This window comes from Asterias amurensis, chromosome 9 (genome assembly GCF_032118995.1).
Source record: "Asterias amurensis chromosome 9, ASM3211899v1".
In the NCBI taxonomy this organism is placed as follows: Eukaryota; Metazoa; Echinodermata; class Asteroidea; order Forcipulatida; family Asteriidae; genus Asterias; species Asterias amurensis.
Window position 1 is genome coordinate 2,463,855 of NC_092656.1, and position 17,344 is coordinate 2,481,198.

At 38.2% G+C, this 17,344-nt stretch overlaps 2 protein-coding genes across 2 annotated transcripts in view; both read right to left on the reverse strand.

Moving 5' to 3' along the window:
• Positions 1–17,344, reverse strand: part of LOC139941957 (conserved oligomeric Golgi complex subunit 1-like) — a 48,504-nt gene that overhangs the window by 1,587 nt on the left and 29,573 nt on the right. The gene's annotated exons all lie outside the window — the stretch shown is intronic.
• Positions 5,188–7,145, reverse strand: LOC139941744 (uncharacterized). The gene has a single exon (XM_071938359.1). The coding sequence runs from the start codon at positions 7,143–7,145 to the stop codon at positions 5,367–5,369; it is 1,779 nt and encodes a 592-aa protein (XP_071794460.1). The 3' UTR covers positions 5,188–5,366.

A 17,344-nucleotide genomic window follows, 5' to 3' on the forward strand; every position in this document is an offset into this window, starting at 1 on the left:
GTCCGGTACTTAAATCATTTCGCTTGTTATTGTGTTTCTTAAAGGCTGATGTTTGTCAAAAACGATCACGAACAAGAAACTTCTTCAGTTTATTATTGTAAGCTCAACAATTATAGAGCAAGGACCAGACAATGGCAAACAATCAATTGTTAATGTTTGTAATTGCTTATAATGGTTAAGTTTTGATAATTAACAGAAACAAAATTCTACCTAGGATTAATTTTTAATAAAGATTTTTTTTTTACAAATTCCACATTACAGGTTATGCTAACTGTGTTCTGAATTGAGTCACTGTATTTGGGAATCAATAAATGTTATACACCATGTCAGGCCTGTATGCTTCGTTTTTGAAAGGGCAAGGGCACCAAGGCATTTTCTTCTTCATAAAGGGCACCCTATGATGAAATTGCAAATTTGTACTGGAACATTTCGAGGGCACCAAGGCAATGACCAGGGGACACAGAGGCAATCGCCTTTGTTGCCTCTGTGAAATATCAGGCCTGCCATGTGCTACATCAAGTCAACACATCCTACCAAAAGCCAACCCAGCTCCTACACTACTGCATTGCTACTGCAAGAACTCTCAAGCTCTCTGCTTTGAGGACAAAGCAACTACCTACATGTACACATGCACATGTTCATATGCCTGTATATTTCTGTAGGCACTCATGCATCTATAATGCAAACTCCATAGGGGTTCAGTCCTCTGCCTATATTTGGACAATTTCTGGCAGTGGATCAGGTTTCATGCAATCAGATGCTCTGTATGGGACTTATTCAGTTACATTTGCAGCACACCCTAGACATGCTCAGATCTAATCAGCGTTTAAAGGGCGAGTGCAGCCGAACAAATGGGAAACCTTCTGAGTGGACTGTGCAAGTCTTGTGCAAATTTAAATATTGGACCCTGTTAAAATGCGCATCTTTGTTTTACTCACACGTTAGAGCAATTATATTATGGAACCATAAGTGAGAATGGAACGTGAATGCTTTAAAAAAAAATGTCATTAAGCAACTAAACAGCATATAGAGCTCAATAGCCAAGGGCCCAATTTTATAAAGCCTGTAAGCACAAACAAAACTTGCTAAGCACAGAAAATTAGCAGAAACAGTCTACCTGCCAAAAAAACATAAAGTTTGCATTTTTGTGGCTGGTGCCCAACTTAACTTTTGCTTAGCAAAACAATTTGTCAAGCTGTATTATTAAGAAATTTTGCCCATTTTTTTCTCTTTTAAAACTTACATTCCCAATAGCATACAGTCGGCTAACACTGTAACAGTATTAAACAAGATCGGTGGGTCTGGCAAAGTACCTCTTTAAAGGCAGTGGACACTATTGGTAATTACTCAAAATAATTATTAGCATAAAACATTATTTGGTAATGAGTAATGGGGAGCTGTTGATGGTACCAAACATTGTGAGAAACGGCTCCCTCTGAAGTAACAGCTTTCGAGAAAGAAGTAATTTTATACTAATTTGATTTTGAGACCTCAGTTTTAGAATTTGAGGTCTCGAAATCAAGCATCTAAAAGCACACAACTTCATATTACAAGGGTGTTTTTTCATTCATTATTATTTCGCAACTTCGACGACGATTACAAGGTTTTTTTTTCTTTCATTATTATTTCGCAACTTCAACGACCAATTGAGCTCAAATTGTCACAGGTTTGTTATTTTATGTATATGTTGAGATACACTAAGTGAGAAGACTGGTCTTTGACAATTACCAATAGTGTCCACTGTCTTTAAAACAACGTTAATATATTGGAGGACAGCAAAACAAAGAAACACGAAGCAGAAATGAGATTTGGGACTTCAGAATGTACTCTTTATAAGCAGGACCACATTGAATGAAACAGTGCTCGACTTTATAACGAGAGTTACTGTAAATTAAACATGAAACAAACTCCCAAACCAATGATCTCTGGATGGAGCCAAGGGGCCAAGCTTGGACAGAAGAGGACTTGTCTCTTAGTGTTATGAGGAATTCATGAGTTCAAGGGAGTCCGTGCAGGGTCCCCCTGCCATCAAGTTTAACTTTTAGTCATCAGTACTATTGTCTCCATTTGTCATTCTAGATCTGTTCATGAGTGTCTTGGGATCTGTGAACAGTTTGCCCCAGGGGTCACTTATCAGTCCATTTCATCTATCCAGTATTCCTGTATAATATTCAGTCCTGTGTGTTTTATGCAGAGATATGAAATGAGATTGTATTGCTGGATGGTGTGTTTATGATGAGCCTGGAAAAATAACATTGTCTCTCGCTGGGTTCAATGTCATAAAGGTTGTATACATAGAGAAAACATGTGCAGGGAACCAGTGATGGGAAATGTGCATTAAGTAAGTAACCAGTAAGTTCACTGAGAGGTTGTCTTCAGCTGACGCCTTCTTAGGAAACTCTGATGGTCGTCTTCCATGCATCCCGGTCCAGCATCAGCGTCCTATTACTAACCTCAGTTGTTTCTTTGTGTGTTGCATTCATGGGATTTTTGTCGGTATACTTTCTTTACTAGCAAGTTTGTTGTGTGCATTGCAAACTGTGCTAAGCAGTTACAACAAAATGAATGCTGGGCATTTTGCTTTGCTTAAAAAGTTTGTTGTGTGCATTGCAAACTGTGCTTAGCAGTTACAAGAAACCGACCCCTAGCATTTTGCTTTGCTTAGTTGTGTGCACTGCAAACTGTGCTTAGTACTAGCAGTTCTAAGGAAACCAACCCCTGGGTATTCTACTCGGTCATGCTTTTCAACATCAGAGATGTTGGTTGGACAGTCACTAGTGAGGTTATGCCGTACACTAGGTTCTTTTTGCCTACTCATACAACGGATACAAAATGCGAGTCTTCTGTAAGAAACATGAGGTGACTTTCACACTCGTCAGTCTCATCTCTCTGTGCTAAAATAGATTGCAATATATACGTGTTTGAGTCATAAAAATTACAATAAAACCAAAACAAAAAACATGTCCAGAGACATAGAGTGACTTCCCCCAACCTTGAGATTTGTAGAGAGGTGCTCACAGTAATTGTCACTTTACAACAACCGCTACAATCAACTTAGCATCAAATTTCATTTAGAGTTGCTTAACAAACCAAATTAGAGAGTAGTTTTACATCTTTAATTGGCCGTCAATGGTTGAGGTCAGGTATTGGACAATGACCACAAAGGAACAGTCTCTCCAGTATTATTCCGAATGGGTTTCATGGAAGAAACTAACAGTGGAGGTGACTCCCTAGCTGCTGAAGATTTGAAGCCACTTTATAAAGGAACAGTCGACAGATGATATTTTGACACTAATAACGGAACTATTGCCTCCAGCAGCTTTCAGAGGAGCAACTGATACATGTTGTGTATCATTTTGCTTTGCTATACAAGGGAAATCGTTCGCTTGACTTATAATGACACTTTCACATGATAGCTGTAGCCATTTTAACATCACATCACTTGCACCGACTTGACAACTTCTATTTCTGTATAACGCTGCTTAACACTTTCCTTTGTACTTTTGATGTATCTTTGACTTGGCCATCCTACTACTAACTAGTACTTTTTATTATATTAATAACGAGTTGAAGGTTTTTCAACAATAGAGGGCTCACTACTATTACAGAGTTCAGAAATTTGTTCAACGCAAATACTTCTGTATGACAATACTATGACTTGTCATTGGGTATTGGAACCACTTCATTGTGGCTTGAACAAAAGAAACCTTCTTTGCTACAAAATAACACAAGACTGAAAACGAAATTACATGTATGTATCTTTTTTTCAATAACATTTTGAAAAGAAAACACACAGTGAAACTCTTTATCTGGGTGAACTGATGTGATTGAGCGCCACTAGTTTCAGAGTCAAAAGGTGAACATAAAACCCAACCAACCACAATTGACTCTTTGTGACGATTTCTGTAAAAAGGATCTCTACTTGGGATATTGGAATTTTTTTTTAAATACAAAGCAGGGTTCATTTAAAGGGCAGCTTCATTACTGAAATTCAAAAGTGTCAGAAGTTGATTTTTGGAGTGAAATCTTTATAATTTAAAGGCGGGACAGTTGTCACCTTCGGGCCTTGAACTTTGGTCTTGAAGGGGTGCAGCAATTTCCCTCTGGTAAGAGGTACTTTAAGAGAGAAATATAATGTATTATATTACACTTTGCAAAGGGCAACAAAGCAAAAGCAAAGGGCAACAAAGCAAAAGTAAAGGGCAACAAAGCAAAAGCAAAGGGCACCACAGGAATTGCCAAGGGTGCTTTGGGTTAATTTGAGGCTTGCACGATCATAGCGAACCTGCGGCTGAACATGTAATTATGAACTATAAATATTACAGGGATGTGATAGGCTGTAGACAAAAAAAAAAACATAACATAACTTAACTAACTTAAATGCATTTATAAAGTGCTTTAACACCGTTTCAAAGCACTATACAGCAAAGAAAACATTACAATGGAGGGCAAAAAACATGAGCAAAAATAGCAATATGGTTTAAAAATACATAAATACGATATGGTTTAAAAATACACAACAGTTAAAGACATCGGACACTATTGGTAATCGTCGAAAGACTAGTCTTCACAGTTGGTGTATCTCAACATATTCATAAAATAACCAACCTGTGAAAATTTCAGCTCAATCGGTCGTCGAAGTTGCGAGATATTAATGAAAGAAAAAACACACTTTTTGCACCATGGTCACACGAAGTTGTGTGCTTTCAGATGCTTGATTTCGAGACCTCAAATTCTTAATCTGAAGTCTCGAAATCAAATTCGTTGAAAATTACTTCTTTCTTGAAAACTGCGTCACTTGAGAGGTAGCTGTATCTCACAATGTTTTATACTATCAACCTCTCCCAATTACTCGTAATCAAGAAAGGTTTTATGATGAGATTATTTTGAGTAATTACAGATAGTGTCCACTGCCTTAAAAAAAGAAGCAGAAATTTAGTAAATTTTTACTGCTTACTAATATTTATCATTGGTTTTAAATGCCCTACTCTGCAAGCTGGGACCTTCCAATGGTTTATATCTTCATGTTTTTATTAATTTGAAAAACACCCTCGATTTCCTGTTTAAAATGGAGAAATCACACAGGCAGCGCGAACATGCGTGCAGTAACTGGGTGAGCTCTAATAAGTCATAACTTGGATGTGTAAATGGAATGGTAATGCACTTGTGTGAGCGCTGCATGTTTTCAGTTTGCTCTTTAATATGTAAATTTTTCTTTGACCATCAATTTGATTTTTTACGCTTCATTCTGACAGTTTGTTAGCCAAGGAATCACTGCAGGAGAGTGAACAGTGGTTTTGTACAGGATTTCCTTCAAGAGCCAATATAAATGCACCAAATGTTGCAATGGGAGTGTATCAGAAGCTTCACAAGCTGTTGTTCATTTGTCGTTTCTGTTCCCTCAGAATGTCGATCTCGAGTCGCAATTTCTCCGTTTCCAACCACAGTTTATCTTTCTCCAATTGTAGAATGTCCATTCTCAAGTCCGCCTCGCGTTGTGATTGGACAGTCTCAGAGACTCGGCGCTTCTTCCTTGCTGGCTCTTCAGGGGGAGGAGAGGAGGACTCTTGACTGTGACTGGAGGATGGAGCAAGGAGTGGGTCAATGATGGGAGAAGAGCTTGGAGGGATGGTTGCTGTCGTGACGGGAGGTTGGTGGAGTGATTCCAGAGAGATCTGATTTAAACTGGCCGAGGCTGCAATGGTCTCTAGATCATGCTGGACTTGGATGTCATATGCAGAAGTGCTCGCTATGGAAGCGGTGCTTAAACAATTTTTATACATTGAAGTAGCAGGACTAATACTCCATACTCCATTTCGTACTTGGATGTTAGCTGTTGAGTTGGGAGATGGGGACACGGTGCAGTTTGATGCGATGGAAAGAGTGCTTCCTTTTTGGGTCCGAGTCTGAGGAGTAGGTTGGTTGGCAGGGCCTTCTGAGTTGGTTGAGATGGTTCCTGTTGCAGATCCATCTTGAGATGTTGTAGTGGGCAGGGGAGTGACGACAGCTGACGTAGATAAACCACCCAACTTATCTACTGAAACAAGGCTTTTGTTTGATATTTTTCTCTTGGCTGCTATACACTTCTTAGGTTGGGTGGCAGGGCCTTTTGAGTTGGTTGAGATGGTTCTTGTTGCAGATCCATCTCGAGATGATGTAGTGGAACGGTGTGGCAGGGGAGTGACGACAGCTGACGTAGATAAACCACCCAACTTATCTACTGAAACAAGGCTTTTGTTTGATATTTTTCTCTTGGCTGCTATACACTTCTTAGGTTGGGTGGCAGGGCCTTTTGAGTTCGTTGAGATGGTTCTTGTTGCAGATCCATCTCGAGATGATGTAGTGGAACGGTGTGGCAGGGGAGTGACGACAGCTGACGTAGATAAACCACCCAACTTATTTACTGAAAAAAGGCTTTTGTTTGATATTTTTTTCTTGGCTGCTATACACTTCTTAGGTTGATTGGCAGGCCCTTTTGAGTTGGTTGAGATGGTTCTTGTTGCAGATCCATCTCGAGATGATGTAGTGGAACGGTGTGGCAGGGGAGTGACGACAGCTGGCGTAGATAACCCATTCAACTCATCTACTAAAATCTTTGATCTGTTTTTCTTTGCTGCTATCCGTTGTTTCTTTAATTTTTCCCTCTTTGCTACATGCATTACTTGATTCCGCGTTTCTGGTGAAATGGAACAAATCAGCTCTCTTATATTTAGGGGGCATAGTTCTTTAGCATTAGTTGCAGCTGTAGGTTTACGTAAATCACTGTCAAAAAACCTTGAAGGAAGATCGCATATTGAATCTTTCCAGTCTTCAAATTTAATGTTCCAGCGTGCTTCTACGGCTTTAATGCTCTCTGCTGACACAGTCACTCGCCGCTTCCGTCGATCATTATGAGCTGCCTTCCATTTCAGAAAATCTTCCTTCCCCTTGGCAATGAGATGATACCATTTACACTGGACCTCAACAACTGATCGGTCAAAAGCTGTGTCTTGGTTCATCCGCTCAGTGATACTTGCCCAGCACACCTCACACAGTTCAATTTTGTCACTGTTTTTAAGACGAGATAACAGTATCCTGTGCTGTGCATACAGGTCCAGCAACAACATGTTTTCTTCCACTGTCCAGTTCTGCTGACATTGAGACATTTTTTGGCACCTTCACTGGAACTTTTCTTCCTAACAATCAGCCTTGCCTGTACTTGTTTCTCTATTGTTTGACCTATGGTTTGATGATACACTAAACCATACAGACTAAACTAATGCAACCATAGAGATTCAGCAAACAATCACATGCAAGGAGAGCTGTAGGAGAGTGACCCAGTTTGATGGTACTATTAAAACTAGTGCATGATGCACATGTACAAGTACAACATTGTACACACAGCTGTAATGTATTACATGTATGATGGTACCTGGCTAGCAAGTTCACACATAAACAGTACATGCAGATTAAGCAAGATTAGTGTGTACCATTTGGCCAATCAAATCACAGTATGAATATGATGACCTTTGCCTTGGTCAACTGAGTTTTAACTGATCATCATCTGTACCTCTGTGCATGGAGCAATGAACAACTTGCTCTATGCATGCTCTGTGTACCATGGTTGTACACAGAACATAGTGTACTGTCCAGTTGGTGGGAAATCCAGGTCAAAAAAACCTTCAGGCTTCAATGTGTATACTACACATGGATATGCCCAGGACATACACAGTCCAGTTGGTGGGAAATCCAGGTAAAAAAAACCTTCAGGCTTCAATGTGTATACTACACATGGATATGCCCAGGGATAGTGTACTGTGTCACAGTACATACACAGTCCAGTTGGTGGGAAATCCAGGTAAAAAAAACCTTCAGGCTTCAATGTGTATACTACACATGGATATGCCCAGGGATAGTGTACTTTGTCACAGTACATACACAGTCCAGTTGGTGGGAAATCCAGGTCAAAAAAACCTTCAGGCTTCAATGTGTATACTACACATGGACATTCCCAGGGCCCAATTTAATAAAGCTGTTAAAGGCAGTGGACACTATTGGTAATTACTCAAAATAAGTGTTAGCATAAAACCTTACTTGGTAACAAGTAATGGGGAGAGGTTGGTAGTATAAAACATTGTGAGAAACGGCTCCCTCTGAAGTAATGTGGTTTTCGAGAAAGAAGTAATTTTCCACGAATTTGATTTAGAGATCTCAGATTTAGAATTTGAGGTCTTGAAATCAAGCATCTGAACACACACAACTACGCGTGACAAGCTTGTTTTTTCCATATAATATTATCTCGCAACTTCAACGACCGATTGAGCCCAAATTTTCACAGGTTTGTTATTTTATGCATTCGTCGAGATACACCAGAAGACTGGTCTTTGACAATTACCAATAGTGTCCAGTGTCTTTAAGAAGAAAATACCGGTTGACAAGTTTCTTTGCTCAGCAAAATTAAAATGTAACGTAAAGTTAATTTAATTTAATTTAATTTAATTTAATTTTGCCTGGTAAACTTTTTCTTTTAAGCAATACTTTTCTGTGCTTAGCAAGTTTGTGTGCTTACAGGCTTTATGATGAAAGCACACAAAGTTGTGCGCTTTCAGATGCTTGATTTCAAGATCTGAAATTCTAAATCAGAGGTCTCAAAATCAAATTCGTGGAAAATTTCTTCTTTATCGAAAACTACGTTTCTTCAGAGGGAGCCGTACTCACAGTGTATTTTACTATCAACAGCTCCCCATTACTCGTTACCAAGTAGGTTTTTATGCCAATAATTATTTTGAGTAATTACCAATAGTGGCCACAGCGCCTTTAAATAAATGCTGGTCCGGTTAATATTGTAACCTACAATGTGGTCTTGTTGTTTTTCCCCCACAAACCGAGCCCTTCCTAAAGTGCAATACCACATCAATAAAAAAAAAAAAACTGAAGATTTTATTGCACAGATTAATTTTTAACAATGCAAAAATGGAACATGTTCACACGTGTTTTTCTCAAAATTGTTCAACTGCACACCCTCTTCTTGAACATCACAGTCACACCGAACGAAAGCTCAACAATTGCTCTAAACAACCAAATGAGGGCGGTACATATGGGTGTTGCATTTTTTAAGTTATGACTGTTCAAAAAATTCCAATTTTATGTGTTTTTGTTGGTCGCAAGCCACCGTCTTGTGCACCAAAGGGTTAACAAGGATTCACTTTAAACCCTGTGGAGTTTCAAACTGCTTTTTTTCTTCATTTATTCCTAAAGAATTAATATTCTCCTCAACCATATCCAGCAACTAAAAATGAGGCACTTATTTAACGATGAGGACACCTGTCCAAATGTCCAGCCAATTGTTAGGATGATCAGGATAAAATACAAATGTACTTTATTACCAAACATGAACAATAAAATATACAAAAACACCTGGAAACTGGTCATGAATAACAGCATTGTGTTTAAAACCTTTAAAGGCAGGTTAACGTTTGGTAAGCACTCTAAAGATTAATGGCAATCAAAGCATTTGGCTAGAATCCTACAGCACCTCGCTTTTCGATAGTATAAAGCGTATTTCACTCTGAAGTATAATGCGGTTATGTTAAGGTAATTCAGTTTTTGTGCCTCAAACTTTCAACTCAGATTTGAAGGATCAGTCTTCCTGCATGAACATTTATTCGCTCCGGGAAGCGGATAGGCCAAACCCAAAAGCACAAACTTTTCACACAAAACCTTGATGTCAATTTGTTTTCATACACTCTAAAAACTAGCGAGTTGAATCCAACACTTGCATGAGTTCGGTGAGTGACTACACTTTGAAAGTGTTGGATCCAGCGTTGTGTTTGTTAAATCTAGCATTTTAATATTTTGATCCAACGCAAAAAGGGTTAATTCAACAATTTAAGTGTTAATTCAACATTTCTCAAAAAAATTCCTTTGAATTGTTGGATCAGCTTTTTAAACGTTAAACTGGCACTTAAATTGTTGACCGAATACTTTTAAATGCTGGATTTAACATAAAATGCTGGATTCAACACTTTCAAAGTGTAGTCACTCACTGAACTCATGCAAGTGTTGGATTTAACTCTTTAGTTTTAAGAGTGTACACAACTGAATAGGAAGTAGCTCAAAATTAAATCCTCTGGAACCTTCTATAATTTTTTTACTTCTTGGAGTAACTTTATGCACTTCAGGTTTTCAAAAACATTTGGAAAACGAAATCAGAAACTTTCACTGCATCACTACTGCAATACCCCAAAACTGTTACTTTCTCAGACTTTTTAGCAAAATTATCTGGAAAGAAGGACACAAAGTAGTCTTTGAACAATTTTCTGTGGAAGTGAACGTATTCTAAAGTGTCGTGTTCAAGAAAAGTTAAGTACTCACTGGAAAACAAATTCCCATCTGACTCTGATTGTCAAATCAGTACTGGGGAGAATAAAGAAATAATCTTCAAGATATGTTGACTCTTAACTGTAGATAAATGTCAGAAAATTGACATTCCTAAAACCCTGCAACTTGAATTGGGACTTTGGAAACTATCGACCTCTCATGGTGCAGCCGTCTTGAATTTTATGTAACCAAATCGAGGCTAGAAGAACAAAATAGTCTGGTTTCTATTTGCAAAATGATTATAAGCATTCATTTTTGTTGTTTGATAAAATGAAGATGACCAAGATGGAGACAGCATGATGAAGGGTTAGGTCTATTAACAGTTGTCTATTTGTTGTTTCTGTTTTCTCAGAATGTCAATCTCGAGTCGCAATTTCTCCGTTTCCAACCACAATTTATCTTTCTCCAATTGTAGAATGTCCATTCTCAACTCCGCCTCCCGTTGTGGTTGGACAGTCTCAGAGACGCGGCGTTTCTTCCTTGCTGGCTCTTCAGGGGGAGGGGAGGAGGACTCTTGACTGTGACTGGAGGATGAAGCAAGGAGTGGGTCAATGATGGGAGATGAGCTTGGAGGGATGGTTGCTGTTGTGACGGGAGGTTGGTGGAGTGATTCCAGAGAGATCTGATTTAAACTGGCCGAGGCTGCAATGGTCTCCAGCTCATGCTTGACTTGGACGTGAGACACAGAGTCTTTACTTGCGGAAACGGTGTTCTGGCAAACAGTGCTCGTTGATGCAGCTGGATTAGCTCTCCACACAACTTGAACCTGAGGAGGCTCTTGCATAACAGAGTCTTGAAAGTAAGTTGAGGGGATTCTGCTCATAGTCTCCGAGGCTGATGAGGACAGGTGTGTAACTAAGGCTGATGCAGGCAAGACACTGGTGCCAGGTTTCTCTTTTACTTGAACTTTGGCATTTGCTGGTGTGCTACCTGGTCGTGATGGAGCAAAAGGATTTTTTCCAGCGAGTTGCTCATGATTGAACATCTCAGGATCATTTAGGTCAAAATTTCTGATCTCACAATCATCCTGATTTGAGCCATCATCCCACTGAAGATCATCGGTTTGGTTTTTCCAGTTCTCAAATTTACTGTTAAAAAAGAGTTCCAGGGCTTTGCAGCTTCTAGCGGGCATAGTGCAGATTGTATTCTTGTCGTACTGCTGCATTCTCTTCCAATCGTAGAAATCTCTGCGTCCCTGCCCAACAAGATTGTGCCATTTGCGTTTGACCTCATCCACTGACCTCTTGACCCCTGTGTTGCCTTCATTCAGCTTGATTGTGATAGCACCCCAGCATTCTGCCTTATTCCGGGCCGTATTATGTTTAGATCCCAAAAAGTCTTTGTAGCTAGCATAGAGGTCAAGCATGCGGTTTTGTTCTGTTTCAGTCCAGTTTGGTTTCCTCTTTGGAAGTGCATGAAACATATAATAAGAATTCAAATCCTCCACTTCTTGTTTAATACTTTCTGAACCCATTTTTCTACTCCTACACAAAGAGAGCAAACTATAAATTGAACACAATCCTAAAGTTGAGTGGTTGAACGAATAACATATCACACATGTCTTATATGCAATCTTGATTATTATTATCAGCTGAGCATTGACTGCTGCATGCATGCAGCTCTGCATTGACTGCATGATCTGTGCATGCACCCACTGCATGGTATGTGCACCATTGACCAATCAGATAACAGAATAGTGACCTCATTGCCTCCTGTGCAGCATTTAGTTAATAATTATGCTCTGCCTGGTTCTAATCATATGGATTTGCTGAGTGTATTACAATTGTGTGGAGTGTATTACAATTAGAAAGTGTTTGCAGTGTGCACTGGTCTACTGTGCACTGCCTGGTTCTAATAAAATGGATTTGCTGAGTGTATTACAATTGTTGTATTCCAATTACAAAGAAGTGTGTTTATCATGGTTTACTGTCTCCCTCCATGTCTTACCAGACAATCTGTTTTGTATTAAAAAGACCAGCTGTGTGCACACTATACAATGCCCATGAACCACAGCTGCTAGCATACAAAAATGAATCAATGCTGCTTGTGATGAGTGAACAAAAATACACAACAAAGATGTGTGACTCATGAACAAAAGTACAGATTATTACAATAAACACAAAACTATCAACTTCAACCTGAATCACACATGGCAATCAGAAATAAACACCAGCTGATTTAACATTTTTTTGTTAGCCCAAATAAAACAGTTGATAATAATATAAAAAAAACAGTTGATCAGCCCCCTCTCTCATCCTATTTTGAGGCTGAATCCTTTTTTAATTTGTTTTTATATTATTTTACATTTTTTCCCCAAAAAGTATAATTTTTTTGGTATTTCTTAAACTTGCGTATCTTTAAAGAACTTGTAACACCATAAAGTATGTGGTGAATTTAAACTGAGGAATGGGTGGCAAATATGAGTTAAAATGCTTTGCGCCACCTTCGAAAAATAAAATAATAATAAAAAAATAAATAAAAAAAGGCCCTCATTCTCCTCCCTTTACAAAAACCCCGACGATCAACTGGTATTTTTTGTTTGTTTGCCTTATCCTTTAAGATTCCCTAGGTTCCTTGTATGCCTATTGTATTTGATGTTTATGTCCTTGTCCAATGTATTGTACTAGCAATCAATTACTTGTCCAATAAACAAAACACAAACAAAAGTCATCTCCTCCCACATATTTTTTGAAGGGTTACCATTTTTCCCCCCTTTTTTTTATTTTATTTTTTTAACCTTTGAGAAAGACTATGCTATGGTCAAAACATCAGGACATTCATTTTTTTCCCCATTTATACCATCGGTCCAATTGGTTGGTTAGTTGTTTGCATCAGCTGCTTCTATTTACTAATCCTTTTACAATCCTTTCAACACCGTCACACATCAAATTTTTCTATGCCCACCACATCAAATCATTTGGACTAATTGGGTCTATTTCAATTTTTTTAAATTGTTCTGACCCACCCATCCAACCCTACAACTTCGAGTTTTTAAATATTGAATGGTTTCATACTGAATGGCTAATTTATCTAAAACTAAAATTAACAATCTTGGCCAGCTGGTATTTTTTCTTTTTTTCCGTCTGATTTTATAAATGGTCTACAAATTTATTATTATTATTATTATTATTTTTTTTATTTCAGTTATTTCTTTTGATTCAACCTGAACCACCCACAATTTCGAGAGAAAAAAGAAAGAAAAAAAAAGGAATTAACAGCCCTGTAATATTTCACTTTGATGACTCAAGTGATTGCCTTGGTGTCCTTTGGAATATTCCAGTACCAAATTAAACTTCCTTCATCGAAGGGACTTTTTGTTGATAAAATTAAAGGGAAAGAAATACCTTACTCCTTCACCAACAAAGTACAAAACTTTTAAAGTCAAGCTAAATGCCCTCTTTACTTAGCAGTCAACATTCAGCAGATGAAACTAACAAGCTCTGATGATTCATCTTTCCAACCCACTCAAGTTTCAGGACAACCCTCAGTCCACTTCTAAATCCCAAAAAAAGCTCTTATTTACTCTTGGCAATGAGAACTGATATAAAGCTTAAGTACCCAAAAAAGAAAAAGCAAACATTCTTTCCCGGAGACAGGTTGTCAAATTCTGTTTGTTTTTCAAATGAGGCCAAATCTTTGTCGTGAAAGGTTTTGTCTGGACCATCGTCTGGAATGACAATGATGTTGAGATTGACAAATAGCAATTGTTGAACTCTGATCACACGCAACGAGAAAAAAAATATATATATATTCCAAGGGAAATATTCCCACGATTGAGAACAAATCAGAAGGGAAGGGGGTAGTTCAGTAGACAGCATGTATCTGAGTTGATGGAAGAGTAGACTTGTAGACAAGTCGTTAAAGGCAGTGGACACTATTGGTAATTACTCAAAATAATTATTAGCATTAAACCTCACTTGGTAAAGAGTAATGGGGAGAGGTTGGCAGTATAAAACATTGTGAGAAACGGCTCCCTCTGAAGTGCAGTAGTTTTCGAGATAGAAGTAATTTTCCACGAATTTGATTTCGAGACCTCAAGTTTAGAATTGAGGTCTCGAAATCAACCATCTAAACGCACACAATTTCGTGTGACTAGGGTGTTTTCTTCTTTCATTATTATCTCGCAACTTTGATGACCGATTGAGCTCAAATTTTCACAGGTTAGTTATTTCACCAACTGTGAAGGCTAGTCATTGACAATGACCAATAGTGTCCACTGCCTTTAAATCGGCCCCACGCGCTGAGATAGTCGAGTTGTGGCAGTGCTCGCGAGAGATCACTGCTCTCGCGCGAACTGATGGCTCCCCGATTTCTACGTAGAATGGAAGAGCAGTATAGGCAGCTCTTTTCACACATACATGCTGCCGGGACTTGCACAGGGGTATCATTCCTAACAAAAAATGTTTACAAACGATTGAAAACTCCAGTAAAGGCGAAGTGGGCCCCTATACCTTCGAATTTTTTTTTTTTTTAATGTTTTGATCAAACAAACATAGTAAATGTAGATATACAATTAGGCGTAATAAAAATAACTTATGAAAAGTCAAAAGGTGGTAGCATTTTTGAGATTATTGCCGAAAAACTGGGAGTAGTTTTGTCCGCGCAGGTCCAGGAAGAATAGTATGCAGAACAATTTCATGCAGCATCGTTTCTCAGATTAAAATTATTTTGAATCCCTCTCAACAAAAAACTTTGAAGGGAATTGTTTCTCAATATGTTATACTTCATCAACTGCTGCAGTGCTTCTTTTAAACAATTAAGTTTTGATGGTAATAAATTGTTGGAGATACCAACGGTACACTCTCCCTTGAACCAAAGATCTGCATCTCCAAAGTAATGGAGTAAGAATCCCAGTTTAAAATTGGGTTACAGCTTGTATCACTCTTTTCATAAGAGCCCTCCAAAAAGTGAACAATCAGTCCAAAAAGGGAACACAATTTTCTGTGTACATGAAATTCACAACTGCAGGATCAAGTTCACAACTGCACAACATTCATAACTGCCTTGCCCTGTCAAATCAAGCGGTCAGAATTAATTTCCAAATCACGTTCCTCATAATACCCTCTCACAGATATGTCAATCACAAAAGGTAATAGTAAGCTGTGATCTACCTCTTTTGGCGTTCTGGAGAACAAAAGATTGCTGTAGATCCTGCGTAACAGTAGATCTAACCAAGTACAAGAGCGCCATTAGGCACATATCAGCTACAAATATGCATTAAAGTTCCTCCCTTCTTCACCCAAGGGGACATTTCCTGTCGTCCCACCCCTCCTTCTTTTTGATTTATTGATTATTTGATTTACACTGGTACAACTTAAAACTTTTAGAGCAGAAGCCTACCACTTATCATCTCAAATTGCACCCCCATCAAACTATGGGGGTTATCCGTTACCGAGACTACGCGCATTAATTTGAATGAAATGGAAACGTTATCGGACAAAGCATGAGCCTGTTCTTGTAACCTCCATGGTAGAACGCTGCGGTTAGAGTTCATATGATAATACCTGCATTTTGTGCAATTTGTTGTAAACTGGGATTGTCATTCCAAATTCTAGCTAATTAGTTTATAATATTTGTGGTTGAACAATGAATTATTGACTAGAAAATTCATTAGGTCATTTAAGATATTCAGCCCAGACTTGTCTACAGACTTGTCTAACAACAAAACATCAATACTCAGCCATCCAATATGAACCTGAGTTTTATTTAGTCCAGCTTTGCTTGAACATGAATATTTATAAGATGCAAACGACTGGGGGACACCTGTTAATCAAAAACAAATTAAAGTATACAAAGGGTATTATGAAGACACACTAATATATAACTAGATTACTGCATGTTGGTTAAGAATGAGGATACTTGAAGCTTAGGTACAACTGTTTCAAGCAAGAACTACAACTAGCTAGCAAGAACTACCGCCCTCTGTTGGCAGCTGGAGATATTACACCGAGACCTTGTTCAAAGTTATCACTGGCACTTAGTCCTCTCATGTCATTTTGTGTACTTCATTGTCAACAAATCTGATACTTTTTTTCAAACCATCTATTAGTGTCAGTTGGAAAAACCCATTCCCAAGTACTTTTTCTGACGACCGCCCATTGTTTTCATAGACTTCATTCACAATTTGTTTTAACTGAGGTAAAAGGGGACATTCTTTGTGGCAGTGAGGACACACATGACATCTCTCGATTCCAACATTCTCTCAAAACCCATCTCTTCAGATTAGCCTTTGTAGATATTGAGTGAAGTTTTTTTCTTGTTCTTTGACCAGCGCCTTTGAATGTTCCACAGATTTAGTGCGCTTTATAAATGCTGTATTATTATTATTATTATTATTATTATTATTATTATTATTATTATTATTATTATTATTATTATTATTATTACTACTGCTTTGTAGGTGCTGGTCACCTGTTCCCCCTTGCCACTCACTGGCTTGGTATTTTAATCTAAATCTTTCCTTCTATCTTTATTTATCTATTTATATATTGTTATGCCAGTGTAAAGCGTAAAAACCAAACTAAACCACAAGGAAACAGAGGTTTTACATGAACTGTAAGCACATGATGTCATACAATTGTACACTAAGTACATAAACATAGTGCAGTGATGGAGGTGTACAAATGATAAAGTGCACAAAAGTCATGCACCCTTTCAGCTGAGGTCCCTCTAATAACAAAAAAATACATGATGTATCCAAGGCAACCACATTCCATACAGTTGAGGTACATGGGTTTTGATCACTGTAACTGGGAGTTTGCTGGTGGTCATTGGTTGTGGTTTTGTTAACATGACTGAGAACTGGTGTTTTATAATGCAGTAATGGGGCAGGGATCAAACACATAAAAGATACATGGATGTTGTCTGGTTTATCAAAGTTGCCAGAGCAGTGGCATTTGTCTTCAAAATCAATAAAATAAAAGACCAGTGACTGAAGTCAATTACTACATGGTGGCCTGATGATACGTTGTTGTTGTTGCTTGGG

Coding starts and splice junctions, on each gene's coding strand:
- LOC139941744 (XM_071938359.1), bottom strand. CDS start 7,145: ATGTCTCAATGTCAGCAGAACTGGACAGTGGAAGAAAACATGTTGTTG.